Source organism: Elephantulus edwardii, unplaced genomic scaffold (genome assembly GCF_000299155.1).
Source record: "Elephantulus edwardii isolate Elephantulus edwardi_28Jun2011 unplaced genomic scaffold, EleEdw1.0 scaffold00033, whole genome shotgun sequence".
Classification (NCBI taxonomy): Eukaryota; Metazoa; Chordata; class Mammalia; order Macroscelidea; family Macroscelididae; genus Elephantulus; species Elephantulus edwardii.
The window spans coordinates 8,415,572-8,439,800 of record NW_006399783.1 but is presented as its reverse complement, the minus strand read 5'-3'; the positions used below and the strand labels follow the sequence as shown (position 1 = coordinate 8,439,800).

General features: G+C 41.4%; 1 protein-coding gene across 1 annotated transcript in view; it reads right to left on the bottom strand.

Annotated features, from left to right (window-relative positions):
- The window catches only part of DOCK2 (dedicator of cytokinesis 2), a 736,392-nt gene that overhangs the window by 482,174 nt on the left and 229,989 nt on the right, over nucleotides 1-24,229 (bottom strand). Inside the window, exon 25 of the mRNA XM_006884420.1 lies at nucleotides 13,853-13,959. Coding sequence (XP_006884482.1) covers nucleotides 13,853-13,959 — 107 coding nt within the window. The remainder of the gene's footprint in view (nucleotides 1-13,852; nucleotides 13,960-24,229) is intronic.

Here is a 24,229-nt window from a genome sequence, read left to right as displayed (position 1 = left end):
GATGGGTCCTTGGAGAGGGACATCATGCTTGGGAGGGTGGAGGGACGGCGCAGGAGGGGAAGACCCTCTATGAGATGGATTAACTCGGTGACTGGGGTAAGCGGGATGGGTGTGTCAGAGGCAGTGCAGTTGGCGCAGGATAGAGCAGGGTTTAGGGCTGATGTGCATAGGGTCGCTATGAGTCGCAAACGACTCGACGGCACATAACAACAACATCTTTCAGTTGATAGTGCTACTATTTGAATTAGAGGGAATCTTAGATCTAGTTTCAAGTTAAACTGTATCTTGATTTTAAGGAAAATCTTTTTCATTTAGAAAGACTCTGGACAAATAAACAATAAATTAGCAAAGTCAAACTGGATAGATCAGATTACAATAAAAATTTCAGACCCAAGCCTATTACCATCAAGTTGATTCTGACTCTTAGCAATCCTATGGAACAGAGAAGTACTGACCCAGAGGTTTTCCAAGGATTTCTTCTTTATGGAAGTAGAATTCCACAGAGTTTAAATCACTGACCTTTTGGTTAGCAGCCAATCACTCAGTCACTGCACCACTGTTGTTGTCAGATGCTGTCAAGTCTACTATGATTCTAAAAGCAAGAGATCTGAACCTTGTCTTGTTGTTGCGTACCGTCCAGTCAGAAAAAATGCATAGTTGATTCTTTAGCAAGTTTTCTGATGCTGTAAATCATGTGAGAAGAAACTGCCTATCTTTCTGCCACAGAGCTTGTGGCAGATTTGAACTGCCTGCTTTTGGACTCACTACAATTCAAGTATAAATTCATAATTATAATTTCACAGTAAGAAGGTATATATGTACATGTATATACATAAATAAATTTAGAATCCTTTAAAGATCTACATAAACTCACCCATTCTGCGTGATTCCACTTTCACAAAGAATTGTCCCCAATTTGGAGATGACTCTTCATGGAATATTACTTGGATGAGATAAAAACAAGCTGATTTTGATGTTCTCTCATTTCAATGAAGTCAATTAGAAAAAAGAAATCTTTGCAGAAAAGTTGACTTGGACTATAACAAAAGATTTGATTTGAGCTGCTTCTTTCCAATTAAACTATACTTCATAATGTCATTCAAAGCTGCTAAATATTCTCATTTTGGAGATCCCAGAGGGGTTTTTTCCCCCCCTTGATTATCAGTCCATTTTTTTTTTCTTTTTTAATACCTCAGTCAGGGAAAAAATAGGGGAACACTCTAATAAATGTCTCTTGGATATGTTCTGCAGTTTATTGAATCAGTGTCTTCTCTGATTCTGGATCTGAAGGTTTCTTCTGAGACAAAATTCTGCCATCAGTTTTGTTGAAACGAGAAGGGAAGATGTGAAGGAGAGCCCCTTCTCAGATCTCCAAAACTCAGAAAGTCAGCTTGGAACTGGATGCGGCTTTGTTAGCACTGCAGTGCAGAGAGGCAATATGGTCTCTCCATTTGTAGATCTTTGATGCCTCCAAAGGCACTGATGAAAGAAACTCAGCACTCAAAACTCAACGGCATTTTCTTGAAGAAATGAAACAGTCTCTAGAAAGTAAACCCTTTTAGCTTTTCCAGGGCTCTGAGTCAGGCTGTGATACTGACTAGCTGCCACCTGAAAGGCTCCATGCTCTGTCTCTGCACATGCTTAGCACTCTATGGAGGGACCTTGCTCTCTGCCCCAGTCCAAGCATTTCAAATTTCCCAGGGTATGGGAAAGGGAAAGATCCTTGGGTGAAGCAAATGGTTAAGCTCTCATCTATTAGCTGAAAGGCTGGTCATGTGAACCCACTTATAGGCATCTTGACATAGTGAGAGCAGCAATGGGCTTGAGGGTGTGTGAAATTGTGAGGATGGCACAAGATAGGACAGGGTTCAGGTCTACTGTTCATAGGGCTGCTATGAATCGTACTCAACTGCACCTAGCAATAATAAAAATAACACAGGCACTTTGAAAGATAGGCTTAGGAATCAGCTTCCAAAAGCTCACAGCCTTGAAACCCTATCGGGAAGTTCATCTGTCCTCACAGGAATGAACAACATCAACAAAACTGGAAAAGGAGGGATTGAGTTGGGTTTTTTAAAAATCAGTGTTATATGTGAAAGTTTTGGAGACATTAAATAATATAGCAGGAAAATATCTTAACAGAGATTTGAATTGTTGATAGAGTTCTGGGAAAACATGTTCGATTCTTTAATTTTGAAGTTGCTCTCGAGAGCTTAAGTGTCTTTCTCATGATCACACAATCGTACCCTAAACGGGGTAATGTACTCCAAGTGCTCAGCATCAGGCCTGCTGCATAATAAGCTTTCAATGAAAGTCAGCTGCTGTTGTTATTGTTGTCAATGCTCTTCAGATCGCCTTACATTCACTTCAGTGCTCTTTAAGTCAGACAGATAAAGAAATTACGTGTCCTAGTGATTTCTTGGTATAATCACCATTTGAAGAAATAATTACGGGTTTTTTCCTCCCTAAATGACAGTGCTAGAAAATCTGTTTATTATTTCCAGGATTCTTCTATCACCTAAGAGCCTATTTGAGGGCTAGATGAGGGAAGAGAGCCACCCTTTCTCTTGATCCTCCTGAGAATGCTACCAGGGACCTGAACACTCCGGATCAGGATTGAATTCAAGCCACAGCTCTCCTGCCCTCAAGTGTTTGGGGATGAACAGTGTACTAGAAATGCAAACTGACAAGAGTATGGAGAGAGGGGAAAAGACCCTTCAGCATAAACAGCCCCTGGGTGGTATAACTGGCTAACACACTGGCTGCTAAACATGAGGGAAACAGTACAAGGACACTTGGAGGTGCCTCAGAAGAAAGGCCTGGCAAATTGTTGTGGTTTTTTTTTTTTTTTATTAGATCTTAAAACTGTATGAAGACACAGAAATGGAGGTAAAATGGAAGGAAAAAATTCTCTCAAGAAGAATTGTTTTGTTGTTTGTCAGTTCCAACTGACTCTCCAGCAGGATTTCAGAGGCTATAAATCACAAGTCAGAGGACTTCCCATCTTTCTTCCTCAGAGCAGCTGGAGGATTCAAACTACCTGCCTTTGGATTAGCAGTGTAACTCCTTACCCAGTTGGCCACCAGAGCTCCTAAGAAGAATGTTGCTGTTGTTGTTGTCATTGTGTTTCAAGTCAGAACTGACCCATAGTTGATCCTCCCATGGGTTTCCATAGGCAGTTAATTACACAGGAGGAAACTGCCCATCCTTCCCCTGTGGAGCAGCTGGTAGATTTGAACCACGTGCCTTCAAGATTGCAGCACAGCTTCTTATTACTAGGCTACCAGCGCTCCCTAAGAGGGATGTTGATATTGTAGTTGTGTACTGCCAAGTCAGAAGTGACCCAGAGCTGACCTTTCAGGAGGTTTTCAGAGACAGTTAATCACACAGCAGGAGACTGTCCATCCTTCTCCCTCTGAGAAGCTGGTGTATTCAAACCTCATGCCTTTGGGATTGCAGCACAGCATCTTGCCACTAGGCCATGAGGAGGCACTTTTTTTTCCCTATCATGGAAAGGGAAGCCTTTCCAGCAAGAAAATGCACAAGCACTCTTTTTCCTCTTTGCTCAGGTGACGTGGGTTCAGAATCAGTTCTAACACTTTACTGCCTGTGAATATTAGAGACATTGCTCATCAATATATCCCATGAGCATCCTTTTACTTCCCAGGGCCCTTTACGGTGAGGCTGGAAACATGTGATGCCTTCTAATCAATGGACTGTGTGTAGCTGTCATTTTCAGGCTGGGTAGTTAACATCATTTGCACTTGCTCCCTCATTATTCTTTGTTATGGGGAAGATTCCGCTGCATGGTTTCGGAAGGATGAAAGGCATACAACTTTCATCAACTTTGCATAATAAAGAAAGAGATCTTTACCTAGTTAAACTTCTGAGATTGGGAGGTAGATTTATTACCACAGAATTGTATAATCCAATATATTAATATCTAATAGGGACCTCTGGTGGATTATTGGTAAGGAGCTGAGCAGGTGCTTCTAATTCAGAAACTGCTCTGTTGGAGAAAGTTGTTTCCTCCGTCTCAGAAAAATCCACTGAAGGGTCCAGTCAGTTCCAACTTAATAGTACGTAACAGAACAACAATATCCTAATCCAATTTGTACTCTGTAGGATCATCAAAATAAAACTTATTTCACTTTCTAGGCCTCAATTTTCCCATGTAGGAGATAAGATAATGTCTATATCATTGAGTTGATGTAAGAATTCAATCTTTTTTATTTTTATTTCTTGCAATTCATTTTTTAAAAAAAATTTACACTGGTTTTCCTACAAAGTTTGTATACATTGCCCCTCACACCAGATTCCCCCACCTCTCCAACCCCCCCATCAAACCGTGCAACCCCATGATTACCACCCCACCCCTCACTGAACTCGCTCCTCTGTTCTTCCTCTCCTCTCCCCAGATCTTCACACACATTTTACTAGTTAACTGTTTATACAATAATGGGCTTATACAGTATTTGTCTTTACGGGACTGAGTGCGTTCACTTAGCATAATGCTCTGTAGTCTCTCCCAAATTAGGTAGTGATTTATAAAATCATTGCTCATGCATGCTGCATAGTATAGTAGTCCACCATGTGAATGTACCAGCATTTTTCATTACATTAGATTATGATTGGACATTTGGGCTGTTTCCATGTTCTTGCAATGGTGAGTAACTCTGCTATGAGCACTGGGGTACAAGTCTCTGTTTGCGCCTCAGGTCTCATTTTCTCAGAGTATATTCCGAGTAGTGGAATAGCTGGGTCTTCTGGAATTTCTATGTTCAGCTTTTTATGTTCTTGATGGCATCAGAGAGTGTAGCTGTGCAATGGTTAAATCAGCTGCTAACTGAAAGGCTTGTACAGACTCAATCACTGTCATCTTGGGAGGAAGATCTGGCAATTTGCTTCCATAAAGACTTTTTTTTTTAATGACATAAACATTACAGTCTAGAAAACCCTATGGGGCAGTTCAGCTCTGTACATGAGGTTGTTATGAATCTAAAATCAATTGGACAGACTAAGGATTAGGGAGAGAAAGGTCCTAGACTGCATTTCTCAGACCCTGCTTTCCCTGAGAGCCTCCTAGCTCCACCAAAGACATTATCAGCTGAGGCAGAAGAGGCTCATCTCCGAGCCTCAGGGGAGGACCCAAGTACACAGTGGGGAGCAGAGACCCCTACTGAGGAGCAACCTGGACCTGGGGGTGGGGGGAAGGGTACCAGGCAGGACTGCTGAGAAGTTCCAAGCTCCCCTCAGACACTCTGTTTGCTCAGGGGGGAAACATCAATCACCATCCACCTCACATAATAATGATGAATCAGAAAACTGAAACAAGCCTCCTCCTGAAAAAACAAACCTGATCCAGGACCCAATGAATACCTCAGAGCCAGGAAGGCAGAAGAAATATTCTGACAGGGGAGGTGGAAAGCAGAACAGAAGAGAGGAAGCAGAAAATTCAGCTATAGTTAGAAGACAGGAACTTCAAAGAAATCTTACAAGAAAAAGCAGGAAGACAGAAGGAAAAAAGAAAACATTAGAATCATGTGGGATAACAACAAACCAACATGTGTGTGATTAGAATTGCAGAGCAGGAGAGTAAACAAAACGATACAGGGAATAAATTGTAGAAGAGCTGCTAGAAGAAAATTTCGCAGCTATCATGAAAAAGGAGGAAATACACATTCAAGAAGCTCAGCAAACACCAAACAGACTAGACCTCTAAAATCAACTGGCCCCTCCCTAACGAAAGCAGTAACAGAGCAGCTGATATATTGTAGCTGTTGTTAACTGCATTTAATAATTAGTAGTCTCTTCCTGTAAGATGTTATTGATGCCACTGTTATGTTTCTATAACAATACCTCAAGTCAACTCATGGAGTCAACTCTGACATGAGTAGGAACTCACTGACAGCTGACCCTCCTGCAGGTTTCAGGGGCTATAAACCATCAGTGCAAAAATTGCCCATTTTTTCCCCCGAGAGCAGCTGGTGGATTTGAATCATCTACCTTTGTGTTGGCAGCACAACTTTTTACCCACCAGGCTATCAGAGCTCCCTAATACATATAATAGAAAGTTTTCATGAGTAGCAACTCTGTTTTAGGCACTCTCTTACCTTTTATTATACATTATCCCATTTTTATAGCAAAGGAAACTGAACACAGTCAGTACACGATCAAGTCAGGATTAGAAGGAACGAGTGCCTGAACCAAAGATCCATATTCCAATGGTAACACACCCATGCCCATTTTTTGAATGAGGAATCTTAGAGTCAGAGATACCATATAACTTGATCAAGCAAGGTAGATAACTGCTAGAGTGTGGAAGACATTTCTCTAACTTCAGAAAGGTGCAGAAATAATATGATGATTAGAAAGATAAACCTCTTACAGCATTGGGCATGTTTAGATGGTGGCCTCCCTCCCCGCATCCCCCCTTTCCCCGAAACATTGAGAATTGAGGTTCAAGCAGCTCTCCAGATACTGTGGGGGAAAGATAAGCTACATCTTGATAAAAGGAAAACCAATTTGCTCTGTAACCTTTCAACCAAATCAGGGAGGTTTTTTAAGGGGGAAAAAACCAAACTTGGCCGTTTTTGTGCTCGGAGAGCAACTTCTCAATAAATAAAATTTATTCACTGATAATAAACACAGGAAAAGTTTTCAAATCTCTATTGTGTCTCATAGTTTCCCGCTCCACCTTCCTCTCTCCCCCTCCTCCTCCTTTTCTCCCTCACTTCCTCTCTTCCACCCTCCCTCCCTGTCTCCCTTCCTCACCTCCTCTCTTCCTCTGTTTTGGAAGTTGTAGTGAAAAGTGAGCAATGTGGATCTAAAAGCAGTTTACACTGAACCAGATGGTGTATCTGATTAGCAGCAGACGAAAAAGACACATTACTTAGAGATTAGTTCTCATAGGGGCAAATCTGTTCCAAAGGCGCAGAAGGTTTGCTTTCCTTGCAGACTCCCCTCAGAGAAGCCTTCTCAGAGCATAACTAGTCTTCCTCTCCCTCATCTCCACCACCAAGCAGGGCTGGGATTGGGCTAGAGAACGTGGCTAATTTGTTTCCATGGATTAACAAAGAGTTGTCCTCCGAAGCCACTGACACAGAGGCAAGTCACTTCATGGGAAACCTGGCTGGGCTGACAGTGACACTTTACTCTTTCATGACCCTGGCTACCAGCCACATCATGCCACCGACTTTTACAACTGTTATGAGACTGCTCTGTATTTTCTTTCTTTTTTTTTTTGTCATTAGGTGCCATTCAGTTGATAATGACCCATATCTATGTATGTATGAAAAACAAAATGGAACGTCACCCTAGTCTGTGTCATCTTCACAGTCTCAGCCATGCGCAAGCCCATTTTGACAGTTACTGTTTCAATCCATCTCCTTGAGGGTCTTCCTCTCTTTCTCCAACTCTCTACCTTTCCCAGGATATGTCTTTTTTCCAAGGACTGGCCCCTTTTGACAGCATGCCCAAAGTTTATGAGACAGTTTCACTATCTTTGCCTGTAAGGAGTACCCTGGTTGCATTTCCTCCAAGACAGTTCTTTTGGCAATCCATAAAATATTCAATACTTTTTGTCAGCACCACAACTCAAAGATATCAATAATTTTTCAATCTTCCTTATTCATTGTCCAACTTTTAGATACATAGGAAGTAATTTAAAAAACCATAGCTTGGATAGAGCATACCTTAGTCTTTAAACTTAAATCTTTGATCTTTAGATCTTTGCAGAGGTCCTTGATAGCAGACTTTCCCAATGCAACATATTTGATTTCTTGCCTACTGCTGTTATGGGTGGGGATTATAGATTAAAGCAAAACAGAATCCTTGACAACTCCAATCTTTTATCACTATATCATGGTATTGTCTGTTGGACCAGTGGTGAGAATTTCTGTTTTCTTGACATTGAGATGCAATGCAGTTATAGGCTGTAGTCTTCCAACTTCTGCAGTAAATGCTTCAAGTCCTCCTCACTTTCAGCAAACAAGCTTGTGCTATCTGCATAACGCAGATTATTGATGTCTTCCTCCGATCTTGATGCCACAAACTTCTTTATAGAGTTCACTTTCTCAAATCATTTTCTCTGCATACAGTTGAATAGGTACAAACCTGAAGCACACCTTTCCTGATTTTAAGCCATGTTGTTACTGTTTTTGTTGTTGTTGTTATGCGCCATCAAGTCACCTGTGACTTGTACAACAGCCCTAAATCCTGCTCTACCTTGTGCCAATCTTACTGTTTCTGACACACTTACCCCCATTACCCCAGGCACTGAATTAATCCATCTTATTGAGGGTTTCCTCTCTTGCACTGTCCCTCCACCCTTCCAAGGATGACATCCTTCTCCAAGGACTGCTCCCTCCCTGCAACATGCCCAAAGTATGTCAGACAAAGCTTCAGAATCCTTGCCTCCAAGGAACAGCCTAGTCTCACCTTCTCTAGGACAAACCTGTTTGTTCTCTTGGTAGTCCATTCAATACTCTTCTCCAGCACCATACCTAGAGACCATGTAGTGTTCCCTTTTTTTCTGTTAAGACAACTGCTTCTTGGTAGTCTCAGAATAGGTTTTGCATGAAAACAATGAAGTATTCTGGGATTCTCATTCTTCTCAAAGCTATCCCTGTTTTATCATAATCTACACAGTCAATTGTCTTTACACAGTCAATAAAACAGAAGTCACCCTCTTTCTGTTATTCTCTGCTTTCGGCAAAGATCCACTGACATCAGTAATGGTATCCCTCACTCTCCTTTTAGACAGGAGACAACGGAGACTTATCAAGGATAAGTAACTAACTCTAGGTCACACAGTCAGTTAAGAGTCAAGGCTAATGGAGTCTAATTGTAAAGATGAAAGAAGGAAAAGTAGCTTCTGTTGAGTCAAAACTGACTCACAGTTGACTCTTCAGCCGGTTTCTGAGGCTGCAAATCCCATAGGAAGAGACTGCCTGTCTTTTCTCCCTCAGAGCTGCAGATGCAGTTGAACTACCATAGAGGGATTTTTTTTTTTTCAGGAAGCAGCAGAACGCCTATGAACTATGTCACTAGAGTTCCCTTACCTGAAAATAAAAAAGAACCAGTGATTGTGCCTGAGTATACATGTGCTTACCTGTGAGCACTTGAAACCATGTTTCTGAGGTCTAAGGAGAGACAACAAACTGAAAAACCACAGATATCACACTCATTCTTAGCTGTTCACTCTCCTCCAGGCATGTATAATATGGGCCCTTGGCAAAAATACTCTGAGGAAATTAAATAAAAGTGGGAAAGTCCATTTCAAATCAGAGTAAGAAGCACATACAGACCAAGGGTTTTTTTAACTTTTTAAGCCCTGCATTTCTTAGACCCCGAGGGAAAAAAAAGTACTTAATTTCCAGGGTAGCGAGGAGACCTTGCTTTGGGTAATTTGCAACTTTCAAACATGAAAGAACTTTCCTATTGCAAGGCATCGAAGGATCAGACTCTGACTCACTGTCACTAAGTTGTTTAGGATCAGTGTGACCCTCTACTGGGTTTCTGAGGTTGTAGCTTGTAGCAGAGAGAGATTGCCCACCTGTCTCCCTCAGAGCTGCTGCTGAATCCGAACCTGGAGACAGACACTCTGCCTTTGTGCTACAGCTCGGAAAACTGCAGGGAGCAGCAGAAATAATAACCACAATACCAGTAAGAACAGGTGATGTTTGGTTTTTATCTTCCATCCCATCTAATCACGGAAGCTCCATGCGTGTTAGAGTAGATCTATACTCCAACTTAATGAGGCCAAGTCCGGTCTTTTTTTTCCAGGTACCTCTGGAGGAACTTGAACCTCCAATATTTCTGTGAGCATGTTAACTGTTTGTATAACAAAGCAATCCCAGGATATTACACTGTACTATTTGGGAATGTTATCAGGAAGGGTCACTCCCTGAAAAGGACAACATGCTTAGTAAAGTAGAGAGTCGCTGGAAGAAAAGAACACCCTCAAGGGGAGAGACTGGCACAGTGGCTGCAGCAATGGGCACAAACACAGCACCGACTATGAGGCTGGTGCAGAACCAGGCGCTCTTTTACACCATCATACATAGAGCCACCAGGAGATAGTGTCAACTCAATGGCATCCAACAACAACAACAGTGTTCTGCTTGGTTAAATGTGTTATCAGTCTCACTGAGGCTCCATAATAACCTGAGAAGGCAGACACTTTATTATTACATTACTTACTTTTTATAGATGACCTGAGGTTCAGAGAATTTAACTAAGCTGCCCATAGTTACACAGTTGGTAAGTTAGAAGGGGTTGAACAAGGAACCAAATTCAGGTCGGATATGACCCATGAGCCAGTGTTTTTAACCAGTAAACCATTCCCTTCCCCATTAGATGCTCTTGAAGACAGTTCAATAGGTGAGTCTGCCAGAATTTCAGAAAGTGCTTTAAAAAAGCCTTCTGGCTCCTCTGTTTGATGTCAATACAAATGTTCAAGGCAGTGAGTACAAGCTAATGTCACCCACAATACTCCAGGCAATTTGCACATCTGGCAGTTAAATGAGTGCGAGCTCAAAGCAAATCACGTCCCTGAGGCTCAGGACACTTCACAGGGAGAATAACAGGAGGAATTTCATTACAGCTCAAACTTGGCCAGAAGAATAAAACTCCCCTTATTTAAGGGGGTACAAAGAGACACTCACCCAAGAGCAATGGACGCCCACAGACAGACACGAATATAGATTTCATACATGTGGAACTTGAGGAATTAAGAAGGATGAGCTGAAGTCTGCCCTTGGGGTTATTTGGTAAGAGGGTCCATTTAGCTAAATAAGTAGCAGGGAAGGAGTTACCTTTCAGCTGTGCATAGGATCATATTGCTTTCACATACGTGGCAAGAATGAGTGGACTAATTATACATTACATTCTCTTTGAAGCGGGTCCCCACAGAGCACTTGGTTTGCCTCATTCAAGCTTCTGTATGTATTTAAAGGCAAGAATTTTGCATTTCTTTTGTAATTGTGTACAACAAGAGGGCTGGCCTTCTGTCACTTAATATTAATCAGAAGGGTTTTACTGAATCTGAAATGCCCAGCAGGACTGGTAAGCAGCAGCTGTCCAACCTATGATTGTGCTAATGCGCAGGGCCACACCACCCAGCCCAGGAGAAGCGGCTCCAGTGCAGGTATTACACTGCCGTCCACAGGCTCGAATTACCACCACATGCCCATTGCAGGACCGAGCTAGTTCTCCATCTGGCCTCCATGCTTAACTGGGATCCCTGATGACGATGGCAGCCTGAACAATGAAGGCGAGCCAAGTGGGCCTACCTTCTGCAGCCTGTGCTACACCACATGCAGCTACAGCCGTCCTTGTCACGTCCCGAGGACGGGACTCCATTTGTCTCTACAGTGACACCACCTGAAAGCCAGGGTGGGACTGCCAGGGCAGACAGAGGCAGGGACATTTCAAAGCTTTCAGAGTGTAGGCTATTCATTCTGATGCAGAAAGTTAAGTGTCTCACTTTTAAAAGCCACAGTCACATAAGAAATGTAACCACGTTTTGCTGGGATTAGCCGCCAATCACCTTGCACAAATCATCTTGCACAAACAAAACACATATGTATTAGACTAAGTTCTTGTCATACATCTGTATTAATGGTCAGGAAATGATGGTCATGAATAACAAAATCACAGAGGAACATTTTTTTCTCCATGTCTCTTTCTACCCTCAATTAAAGGGATACAATTCAGACAGCAATTTTGGATGCACCATGTTCATAAGGCACATGAAAAAAAAATCCATCTTTACAGTGAAGTGGTTCCTGAATATTTCTGTGATTACCAGACAATTTGCATAAATATTCAAGCTTCACTCTCTGAATAAATTCATGTGGGTGAAGGCTGATCTGCTGCATGCTGAGGCTTCTTGTTTCTGGCACAGCCTGTTTCATTTTAACATTGACCCCAGAGTGGACAAAGAGAAATTTTATACATTGGAAAGGGTTGATCATGGGGCTACGAAGAACAGTCCTGACTCCTAAAAGTCATTTAGTAATTTTTCTCATTTGCAGACAGGAGTGATGCTGAGAACCCAGAGCGTTTCTGGGGACGAGGTGGAGGGGTAAACATTGATTCCTGCCTGCTGCCACCAGCTCCTCTCTCTCAGCATGTTGTACTGCAGTGACTTATTCATTGCCATGATGCTACACGCTCTGCAACCAGCACTTCAAACGTTAGCAAGGTCAAGTTTCAGCAGAGCTTACAAATTACAGCACACAAAGAAGAAAGGTCGGATAATCTACTTTGGGAAATGAGCCAATGGAAACCACGGATCACAGAATATTGTTCAAGATGTTGATTAGTGTACTCTGGACATGTCCTCAGGAGGACAGATCCCTGGAGAGGGATAGCATGTTTGGGAAAGTAGAAGACCAAGAAAAGTAAGCAAAATCCTCAGTGAGATTGAAAAGAAGTCAAGCTCCATTGGTGAAGCCAAGCATGCCAGCAGTCATGAAGATGGGACAGGATCAGGCAATGTTTAGTCTGATTCTATACACTCTGGGCTGCTACGCTTCAATTGCCTTGACGGCAACTGACAACAAAGTACAAATCCTGTCTGCTCATATCTGGAGGAGTCACACACATTAGCTCATGATCTCAGAAACTAAGAACCCCAAGTGTCAAGACAGTGGGTGAGTGCCAGAGGGCTCAGTTGTTAGCAGACAACAGTGTAGAGTGGCCCCAATATTCTGATCACAATTTCTGCCCAAATGCATTGCTATGCCCCAACCCCCTTGGAGCATCATTAAGCGAAGAAAAGCTAAATACAGAGTAATTGTACAGTATGCTACCATCTGAGTAATAATAATACAAATAACAGGGAGACATGTAATATTTATGCACTTGCTTCGTTATACATGGAGTGTTTCTGGAAGCAACCGGAAGAAATGAAAATTTTTTCTTGCCTCTGAGAAAGGATCAGGGTCTACAGGGAGGCTTCCCATATGGTATCTTTTTATACCTTTGCATTTTGATGCATGCAAATGCATTATCTTTTCAAGAATAATTTACAATTCTGAAAAAATGCAAATTCTTACTAATCAGGATCACTGGGATAGGTCCCAGGAAACTGCATTTTAACAAGCTTACCCGTTTACTCTTGTTGTTGTTGTTGTTAGCAGCTGGTGAGCTGGCTTCCAACTCATGGCAGTGCTCCAAGCACAACCAGATGGGACTATAGGGTTTTCACTGACTGATTTGCAGGAGACCTCCAGGCCTTTCTTCCTAGTACATGTGAATGGGTGATTGCCACTAATACCTGTGAATTGCATCACAGGAATAAACAGACCTCCACGGACAGACACTCCTCTGACAGACAAGTAGTGTCTGGACAGGAACTACACGGGAATGGAACCTGCATTCCCTGCATGAAAGATAGGAATTCAAGCACAAAACTCCCACTGATCTCAGGTTTTCCTCATACGATGCAAATTTTGAGAACTTCTGTTTTCAAAATTAAAGGATCTTCCTTTCTTTCAAAAGAAAGTCCACTCACTTGTCCCCAAGACCAGCAAGTCTTGAAAGGGAGGGGCAAAACCAAAACCCCAACTTGATACCAGAATAACTTAAAGTACAAGATTCCAAGCTTACCATCTAATTAAACTTTCTTCTCAAGAGAAATGAACAATGCAAACTCCACCTCCCTGAAATCAATTTAGATTCTGATTTCTCAGTTGTCAGCAGCATTTTGTGCTTATGAAGACCAAGGGAGTTGTTAGAAAAGAGACGTGTGCGAAGGCTGACAGGTTGAGTCCAGCCATGCTTCCTAAAAAACCAGGAGTGGTTCCAGCTTGAGTCATTCCAGAAAAGGGCTTTTTGTCCTCACCTTGCTTTTTAAAGAGGTTGCTGCGGACGATCTCATTCATGGACTGTACTTTCTGCTTCTGGAGTTTCACGGGGGGGATGCAGGTATAGAACTCATACAGCAATTGGCTAAAGAGAAGAAAATTAGGAGCAAGTTAGATCAATGTTGCCTGTACCATCATGCCCACAGCCCATGCTGGACCATAAGCTCTGTATCATATGGACACAGAACCTTCGTCATCTTGCTCTCTTCACATTCCATTCCTAGTATGTATCAGGTACAGTGTGTGGGAAGATGCTGAAGGTGATGAATATTAACAGCATTCAAAGAGACATAAAAAAAATCTGAAAATAATACTAATAAATTGAGCACTTACTTTGTGCCATGCACAAGCTTTACAATTTATATTAATTTAACTTCACAATCTTATATTGTTAGGTGTTGTCTAGATGAGTTCAACCCCTAGTGACCCTATGAACAACAGATCTGAACCCTGGTCTATCCTGTGCCATCCTCCCAGTCTCTGACATACTTGAGCTTATTGCTACAATCTGTTTAAGAGTCTTCTCTCTTTTGCCTACTATCCTCCTTTACAAGCATGATATCCCTCTCCAAGGAATAGCCTCTCCTAGCAACATGCCCTTAGTATGTGGGATGCAGGTTGTTATTTTTGCCCTCAAGGGATGCCCTGGTTGCACCCTCTCTTTATTATGTATCTCTTTATTCTTTTGGTAGGCCATGAGATAAAAGGCCTCAATTCTTCTTCTTTCATCCTTATTCACTGCCTAGCTCTCAGCAGCATAGCAAGTGATTGAAAAGACTAAGGCTTGAATGAGGCACACTTTACTCCTCAAACTGACATCATTGCTTCTCCATAATTTGGAGAGATCCCTGCCTACAGACTTTCCCAGTGAAATACATCTCCTAATCTCTTGACAGAGCAGGGTAACACTGCATGGTTCAAAATTGGGAAGGGTGTACGCCAGGGATGCATCCTGTCTCCATACCTTTGCAACATGTATGCAGAGCAGATTATCCGAGAGGCTGGGCTCTATGAGGAGAAATGTGGCATCAGGATTGGTGGAAGGTCTATCAACAATCTCCGTCATGCAGATGACACAACCCTGCTTGCTGAAACTGAGGAGGACCTCATGCACTTGCTGCGAAGGGTCAAGGACTGCAGCCTTCAGTATGGACTGAGGCTCAATGTCAAGAAGACAAAGATTCTCACCACTGGACCAATTGGCAGCGTCAGGATGGATGACGAAGAGATTGAAATTGTTCACAGCTTCAGTTTGCTCGGCTCCACAGTCAACACTCTTGGCACCAGCAGTCAGGAAATCAAAAAGCGTATCGCGATGAGAAAGTCTGCTGTTAGGGACCTCTCTAAAGTACTCAGGAGCAACAGTGTCTCTCTGGAGACTAAGGTGTGCCTGATACAGGCCATGGTGTTTGCAATCACTTGTTATGCATCAGAGAGTTGGACAATGACTAGGGAGGACAGAAGGAGAGTGGATGCTTTTGAGCTGTGGTGCTGGAGAAGGGTACTGAATGTACCCTGGACTGCCAAGAAAACAAACAGATCTATCTTGGAGAGGATTAAACCAAGCTACTCCTTGGAGGCAAGGATTCTGGGGCTTCGTCTGACATACTTTGGACATGTTGCCAGGAGGGACGGGTCCTTGGAGAGGGACATCATGCTTGGGAGGGTTGAGGGACAACACAGGAGGGGAAGACCCTCTATGAGATGGATTGATTCGGTGACTGGGGTAATCGGGATGGGTGTGTCAGAGGCGGTGTGGTTGGCGCAGGATAGAGCAGGGTTTAGGGCTGTTGTGCATAGGGTCGCTATGAGTCGGAAACGACTCGACGGCACATAACAACAACAACAACAATCTCTTGACTACTTGATATCAAGGGTGTTGACTGTGGATTCAAGTCAAATGAAGTTATTGACAGTTTCAATCATTTCTCCATCTACAATGATGCTGCCTTTAAGTTCAGAGGTGAGGAGTTTTATCTTATTGACGTTGAGAAGCAATCAATATTCTTTAACTATATTCTTTGAGCTTCTGTAGCAAGCACTTCAAGTACTCCTTTTCAGCAAGCACAGTTGTATGATTTGCATAATGGAGGTTATTATAAAGTCTTCCTCCAATCCTGATGTCATATTCTTCTTCATAGATAGAGTCCAGTTTCTCAAATAATTTGCTCAACGTACAGCCTAAATAGGTACGCAGAAAGATACAACCTTGATGCACACTCATCTTATTTTAGGCCATGTAGTGTTCCCTTGCTCTGTTTGCCCAAGAGTGGCTTGGCCTAGGCATAGGTTTCACATAAACACAATTAAGAATTCTGGGGCTCCCATTCCTCTCAATGTTAGTAAAAATTTGTAATGATCTACACAGTTAAGTGTATTTGCATAATCAATAAAGCACAAAGAGACATTCTTCTGGCATTCTTTGTTTTCATCCAGGATCCATCTGACATTAGCATAAATATCCTTGGTGCCAAGGCCTCTTCTTAATCCAGCTTGAACTTCTAACAGTTCTCTGGCCATGTACTGTTCTTGCTGGTTTTGAATGATTTTCCACAACCTGTTCTAGCAATATGCTCAAGGTATGTGAGGCAAAGCCTGTCTCTTTTTGCCTCCAAAAAAGCACTCTGGCTGCACCCTCTCCAAGTTAATCTGTTCTTTTGATCATCCATGAGACGTTCAGTGCTCTTCTCCAACACCACAGCTCAAAGGCATCAATATTTCTTATTCATTGTTCGACTCTCAGAGTCATAGCAAGTAATCAATATTAATAATATTGTTCTACAATTTGCATCCGGATTGGAGGAAGATTCATTACCAACCTGTATTATGCAGATGACATAACCTTGCTTGCTGAAACTGAGAAAGATCTGAAGACCTTGCTGCAGAATATCAAGAACTGCAACCTTCAATATGGATTGAAGCTCAGCATTAGGAAAACAAACATTCTCACCACAGGACCAATTGGCAGTATCATGATGGATGGTGAAGAGATTTGGATTGTTAACAGCTTTAGTTTGCTTGACTCCACAATCAACACTTTTGGCACCAGCAGAGTACCAATTGCATTGGGAAAGTCAGCTGTCAGAAACCTCTCTAGAGTACTGAAGACCAGCCATGTAAGTCTGGAGACTAGAGTGTGCCTAACCCAGGCAATAGTTCTCACAATTGCTTGCTATGATTCAGAGAGCTAGACAATGACTAGGGATAATAGAGAGTTGATTCCTTTGAGCTGTAGTGTTGCAGAAGAATCTTGAGTAGACCCTGGATGGCTAGGAGAACAAACAGGTTCGTCCTACAGAGGGTGAAGCCAGCCTGCTCATTGGAGGCAAGGATTCTGGGGCTTTGTCTGACATACTTTGGGCATGTTGCAAGGAGGGCCAACCCTTGGAGAGGGACATCATGCTTGGGAGGGTGGAGGGACAGAGAAAGAGAGGGAGATCATCGATGAGATGAATTGATACAGTGACTGAGGTAATGAGTATAAGTGTGTCAGAGACAGTAAAGTTAACACAGGATAGAGCAGGTTTCAGGGCTGTTGTACATAGGGTCACTATGAGTCACAAGTGACTCAACAGCACATAACAACAACAACAACAATTTTTACATTCTGTTGGGTCACTTTTCTAGGGAATTGGAACAAACAGGGATCTTCTCTAGTCCAGTCAGCCAAGCAGCTCTCCTCTAAATGTCCTGGCATAGACTGGTGAACACGTCCAGGGTTGCAACTGTCATTTGAAACATGTCAATTGGTATCCCATTGACTCCTGGGGCCTTATTTTTTGCCACTGCCTTCAATGCAGCTTCAAATTCTTCCTTCATTAGCATTGGCTCTTGATCATATGCTACTTCCTGAAATAGTCCAGTGTCAACCAATTCTTTTTCCTTTCATCTTCTTTTGATGCTCCCTGGGTCACTCAATATTTTGCCCTTAGCATCTTTAAGTAATGACTCTGTAGGGTTGAATTTGTTTTTCAGTGCTTTCAGCTTGAGAAATGCAGAGCAAGTTCTTTCCTTTTTATTCACAAATCCCAGTTCTCTGCACATTCTGGGGCCTTATATTTTGCCAATGCCTTCAATGTAGCTTCTACTTCCTTCTTCATTACCATTGGCTCCTCTTCATATGGTACTTCCTGAAATTTTTCAGTGTCAATCAATTATTTCTGGTATAGTCACTCTGTGTATTCCCTCCATCTTCTTTTGATGCTTTTTGGGTCAATATATTGCCCATAGTATCTTTCAATATTGCAAGGTAAGGCTTAAATTTGTTTTTTAGCTCTTTAAGCTTGAGAAATGCAGAGTGAGTGCTTCCCTTTTTATTTTCCAATTCTAGCTCTCTGCACATTCCATAATAATACTTTGCTTTGTTCTCCTAAGCTGCCCTTTGAAATCTTCTGTTTAGCTATTTCACTTCAACATGTTTTCCTTTTGTTTTGGCTTATCAATATTCTAGTACAATCTTTAGATTTTCTTCTGGCATCCATTTTGATTTCCAGGGAGGGACATGATGCTGGGAAGGGTGGAGGGTTGGCAAAGAAGAGGAAGACCCTCAACCAGGTGGATTGACACGGTGGTCGCTGCAGTGGCCTCTTGTGTATCAGGACGTGTGAGGATGGTGCAGGATAGAACAGGGTTCAGATCTTTTGTTCATGGGATTTCTATGAGTCGAACTTGACTCTATGGTACCTAACAACAACAACAACAACAACAGTGTTCTCTTGCTTAGTCTAGGTATAGGTTTCTTTCACAGGAGCACAATCAAGTGTTCTGAGACCCTTAATCTTTTCAATGTTAGCCACAATTTGTTGTAATCCTCACAGGCAAATGCCTTTGCATAGTTGATAAAATAAAAATAATAAAATTTAAAAAAATATTCTTCTGGTATTCACTACTTTCAGACAATATTCATCTGACATCAGTCGTGATTTTTCTAGCATCACAGTAAAGCCTGCTTGTATTTCTGGCAGTTCTCTATCGATGTGCATCTTTGGATAATCTTCAGCAAAATTTTGCTTGCATGTGATATTAGTGTTAATTGTTCATTTGTTCCCCCTCACATTCTTCTGGATCATTTTTATTTTTTTTTTAGGAATGGGAATAAATATGGATCTTTTCCAGTCAGTTCGCCAGGTAGCTGTACAACCTAGTGAGCACATCAGGAGCTGCTTATATTTGTTGAAATACGTCAACTGGTATAGTATCAATTCTTAGCACCTTATTCTTTGCTAATTCCTGCAGAGGAGCTTTAATTTTCTCCTTCATTACCATTGGTTCTTCACCATATGCAACTTTCTGAAATGGGTCTGTGTCAGCCAATTATTTTTGGTGCAATGACCCTATATATTCTTTCTTCTTCTGATGCTTCCTGGATCATTCAATGTTTTGTCCATAGCATCTTTAAGTATTGTAGCTTCCAGCTTGAATTTGCTCTTCAATTCCTTTAGCTTGAGAAATGCCAAGTGAGTTTATCCCTTTTGATTTTCTGACTCCAGCTCTTTACACGATTCATTATAATACTTCTCTTTGTCTTTCCCCAACTGCCCTTTTAAATCTTCTGCTTGACATTTTAATTTAATCCTTTTTCCCCTTTGCTTTTGCTTTTTGGAGTTCAGTACAATTTCAGTGTCTCTTCTGACATTCATTTTGGTCTTTGTCCTCTGTATTTATAATGACATTTTTCTTTCTTTAGATATGATATTTTTTTATCATCTTACAGTTCATCGGGTCTTTGTTCATTAGTATTCAGGACATCAAACCTATTAATCTTGAGATGGCTTTTAAATTCAGGTGGGATATACTCAAGGTCATAGTTTTATTCTTGTGGATTTGTTTTCCTTTTCTTTGTAACAGTTTGAACTTGCAAATAAGTAGCTGATGGTCTGTTCCACTTCAGCACATGGCCAGTTTTTAAGGTAATGAATGCTCCATTGGGCTTCCAAAGCTATAAATTACACAGATGAAGACTGCCTAGATTTCTCTCTTGGAGCTGATCCTGCATACAAACCACTAGAGGGGAACGGCGTTTAGGTTAGCAGTGTAAGACTCTAGGGAGTAGGCCACCAGAACTCCCTAAATGGGGATCATTCTTTCCATATAGAGTAAAAAGAAAAGCAGTCCTAAAATAAATTGTAGTATCTATAAATTTTTCAGAATAAACTAATCTTCGTAATTCACTCTTTCAAGTATATATTAGCATCATTCTAATAATTTTAGAAAAGGTGCAGAAAGTAATGGGAGTACAATGGGAATAGATTAGTGGTCTGGTGGCACACTGGTTAAGTGTTTGGCTGCTAGTTAAAAGGTTGGCAGTTTGAACCTACTATCCTCTACACAGGAAGAAGCAGCAATATGTTTCTGTGAATAGAACTTCGGCAATGCTATGAGGCAGTTTAACTCAGTCTTATCGATTTATATGAGTTGAATTTGACTCAGTGGCAATGGATTTTGTGTCAGAGAATAATGCCACAGGGTTTAGAGTTTATAAACTTAAATATTTAAAGGTCACATCTCTGAGGAGATCACACTTAAACTCTAGCTTGAGACTAGAAGAATGAGGAAGCTGGCAAAATAGTCTTACATATGAACTGAAGAATGGCTTTCATAGAAAGACCAGTGAAATAGGAGTAAAATCTGGAATTTAGTTCACAAAAATATACTAATTTAATATCTCAGTTTTGATCAACATACCAAGGTTATGGAAAATGTTAACATTAGAGGTATTTGGGTGAAGAGCATATGGAACTGTTCTATACATTATGTTCGCAACTCTTCTCTAAATCTAACAATATTCCAACATAAAAGACTTTGAAAAAATCTTCTATATGTTATTTGGAAACTTAAGTGGATTTAAGAAGAAGAATACATTTTATCAGGCCCAAATGGCACTCTTTTAACAATATATTGCTAGAGTTGGAGCCTTGGTGGCCTAGTGGTAAGAAGCTGCACTGAAATCCCAAGACAAGGTTTAAAACTACTATATGCTCTCCGGTAGAAGGATGGACAATCTCCTCCCGTGCAGTTGTCAGACTCTGAAAACCCACTGGAGGGTCAGCTATCAGTCAGTTCTGAGTCTATGGGACACAACAACAATAACTGCTATTGTTAGGTGTCATCAGGTTAATTCCTACTCACAGTGTCCCTGCAAACAAAAAAGGAAACCTAGCCCAATCCTGCACTGTCCTCACAGTCTCTGCTAAGCCCAACACTAGCTCTGCAGTCAGTGGGTAGTTAGTGCCTTTCAACTCGCCTCATCATCCAACACTGGATCAGATTAGATTTGGCTGAATTCATTGCTTTTCATGGGCCCATTATTTCAGAAGGACACGGCCAGTCCTGATTGTTAGTCTGTTCTACTCGGATCACAATTACAAGACAATGAGAGGAATGGGGGTAGGAAGAAGGAAAAATCAGAAGGGAGCATTACTCCATTAGTCTCTGTAAATCGCCTTAGCTTCTTCTCTACCTGCAGTTGTAGAAATTTAAAGGGCAAAGACTGAAACTTAAAAATAACCTTCAAACCAAGTGAAATGGAAACAGTCACTTCAAACCTGTGTTGCTGTTGTTGTTGTTGTTGTTGTTATGTATATCAATTTGCCTGTAATTCATAGCAACCCTAGGGACAATGGCTCTGAACCCTGTCCTATCTTAAGCTGATCTCACTGTCACCAAAACACCTACCCCCATTATGTCAGTTACTGTGTTAATCCATCTCATCCAGGGTCTTTCTCTCCTGCACTATCCATCCACCCTTCCAACCATGTTTGGCTCTTCCTGGCCACATACCCAAAAGATATGAGTTGGAACTTCAAAATCCTTGCCTCCACAGGAAGCTTGATTCCACCCTGTCTAAGACAGACCTGCTTGTTTTCTTGTCAGTCCATGATGTGTTCAATACTCTTCTCCAGCATCACAACTCAGAGGCATCTATTCTTCTTCCATCATCCTTAGTCATTTTCTAACTGCCTAATGCATAGCAAGTAGATGCAAAGACCGTGGCTTGTATCAGGTACTCCTTAGACTCTAGACTGACATTGTTGCTTTTCAACACTCTGGAGAGGTCCCTGAAAGCAGATTTTCCCAATGCAATTCAGTTTTTTATTTCCTGACTGCTGGTGCCAAGTGTGTCAATTGTGGAGTTGAGTAAACTAAAACTGTTAACAATTTCAATCTCTTTTCCATCTATATCATAATATACCTATTGACCCAGTGACGAAAATCTTTGTTTTCCCAATGTTGAAATTCAATCTACAATGAAGACTGCAGTAAACACCCATCTCAGGTCCTCCTCAGTTTCAACAAGTAAGGTTGTGTCATCTGCATAACACAGGTTATTGATGAGTCTTCCTCCAGTTCTAATACCACATTTTTCTCATAAGGTCCAGCTTCTTGCATGATCTGTTTGCATATAGATTGAAAAAGTATGGAGATAGGATGCATTGCTGACGTACACCTTTCCTGATTTTGGATCATGCAGTGCTTCCATGCTTTGTTCTGATGACTGCTTCCTGGTCTAAGTATAGATTTTACATGAGAACAATCAAGTGTTCTGGATTCCCATTCTTCTCAGGGTCAGCCACAGTTTGTTGTGATCTACACAGTCAAATGCCTTTGCATAGTCAATGAAAGATAGATAGACATTCCTCTGGTACTCTCTGCTTTCAAGTAAGATCCATCTAACATTGGGTATAATGTCCCTGGTGTCATAACCTCTTTTACATCCACATGTACAGCCTACACATCTGGCAGGTTTCTGTGGATGTACTGTTCCAGTCAGTTTTGTATAATCTTCGGCAGAATCTCCCTTGAGTGTTATATTAGTAATATTTTTTTATCATTTCCACACTCTTTCAGTTAACCTTTTTTTGGAACACAAATAAATATGGCTCCCTTCCAGTCAGTTGGCCAGGTAGTTGTCCTCTAGATTTCTTGGCATAGCCTGGAGGGCACGTCTCGGGCTGCATCTGTTTGCTGAAATATGTCAATTGGTATTCCATCAGTTCCTGAGGCCTTGGTTTTTGCCAATTCCTTCAGAGAAGCCTGAATATCCTCCTTTATTGCCATTGCCTCTGGTCCCATGTTGTTTCAAGACATTCTTCTGTATCAGACAATTCTTTTTGGTATAGTGACTCTGTATACTCCTTCCATCCTCTTTTGATGCTTCCTGGACCATTCAACATTTTGTCCATACCATCTTTAAGTATTACAACTCAAACCTTGTATTTTTTCTTCAGCCTAAGAAATGCTCACAGAATTCAGCCCTTTTGATATACTGATATTTTGTACATTTCATTATAATACTTTGCTTTGTCTTTCCAAGCTGCCCTGTTCAGCTTCTTAATGTCTTGATTTCTTCCCTTGCTTTGGCTTCTCGGCACTCTACTGTAATATTCAGAGTCTCTTCTGACATGAATCTCAGTCTTTTGGTTATTTTAACCTACATACTTAGATCCACTATTACCTGTGAGGACCACAGAGGGATGCTTATTTCTTGTTAAGTGCTCAACAAAGGCTGGCACAGCAAACTCAAAATGTAAACATGCGTTTCACAGAGCCTTGTGCACAGTGCTGTCACTAGGGCTGGTATCCCCAGTGCAGTCATTCATCGCGCTATCACCTCTTCCCAGGAACTCGTCTCATATCAGACCTTAGCAATGGTTATCAGGAATTCAAATCATAGAACAATATGTAATAAATATACTTGTATATTTGTGAAATACAGTATTTCTTAGATGATAGGAATACTAACAACAAAACAGTTTTGTCAAATCTTTCTAAATTTTATTTTATTTTATCTTATTTTATTTTATTTATTGTGTGTGTACCGTCAAATCAGATGTGACTGGTACCAGAGGTGATTGTCCTTCTTTCTCCAGCACAGCATCTGGTGTATTTGAACTGAAAATCTTTCTATATTGAGTTCTGCTGGCATATTGTGTAAAGAGTTCTGCTGTAAACTCAAAAGCCACATCTCTCTAGCAGTAAGAATCTACCAGCTGCTCCACACAAGAAAGATAGGCATTCTCCTCTCCTGGGATTTACAGGCTCAGACACCACCTGGAGGGTCAGTAATGAGAGACTCACAGGCAATGAGTGAAGATCTATAGTGGATGACAGTATTATTGATATTACTAGCCATCAAACAGAAAGTTATATTTTTTAACTTATTTTAATTACTACTTCATTTTCAAAAAAGTTATTAACAGAGATTTACAAATGTGCCTGGGTGCTTAGTGATAAGAAATTACACAGGCAATGCAGAGACACCTGGTTTGAATCCACCAGCTGCTCCACAAGAGAAAGATGGGCAGTCTCCTCCCGTGCAATTTGTTGCCTCAGATAATTCACTGGATAGTCAGCTC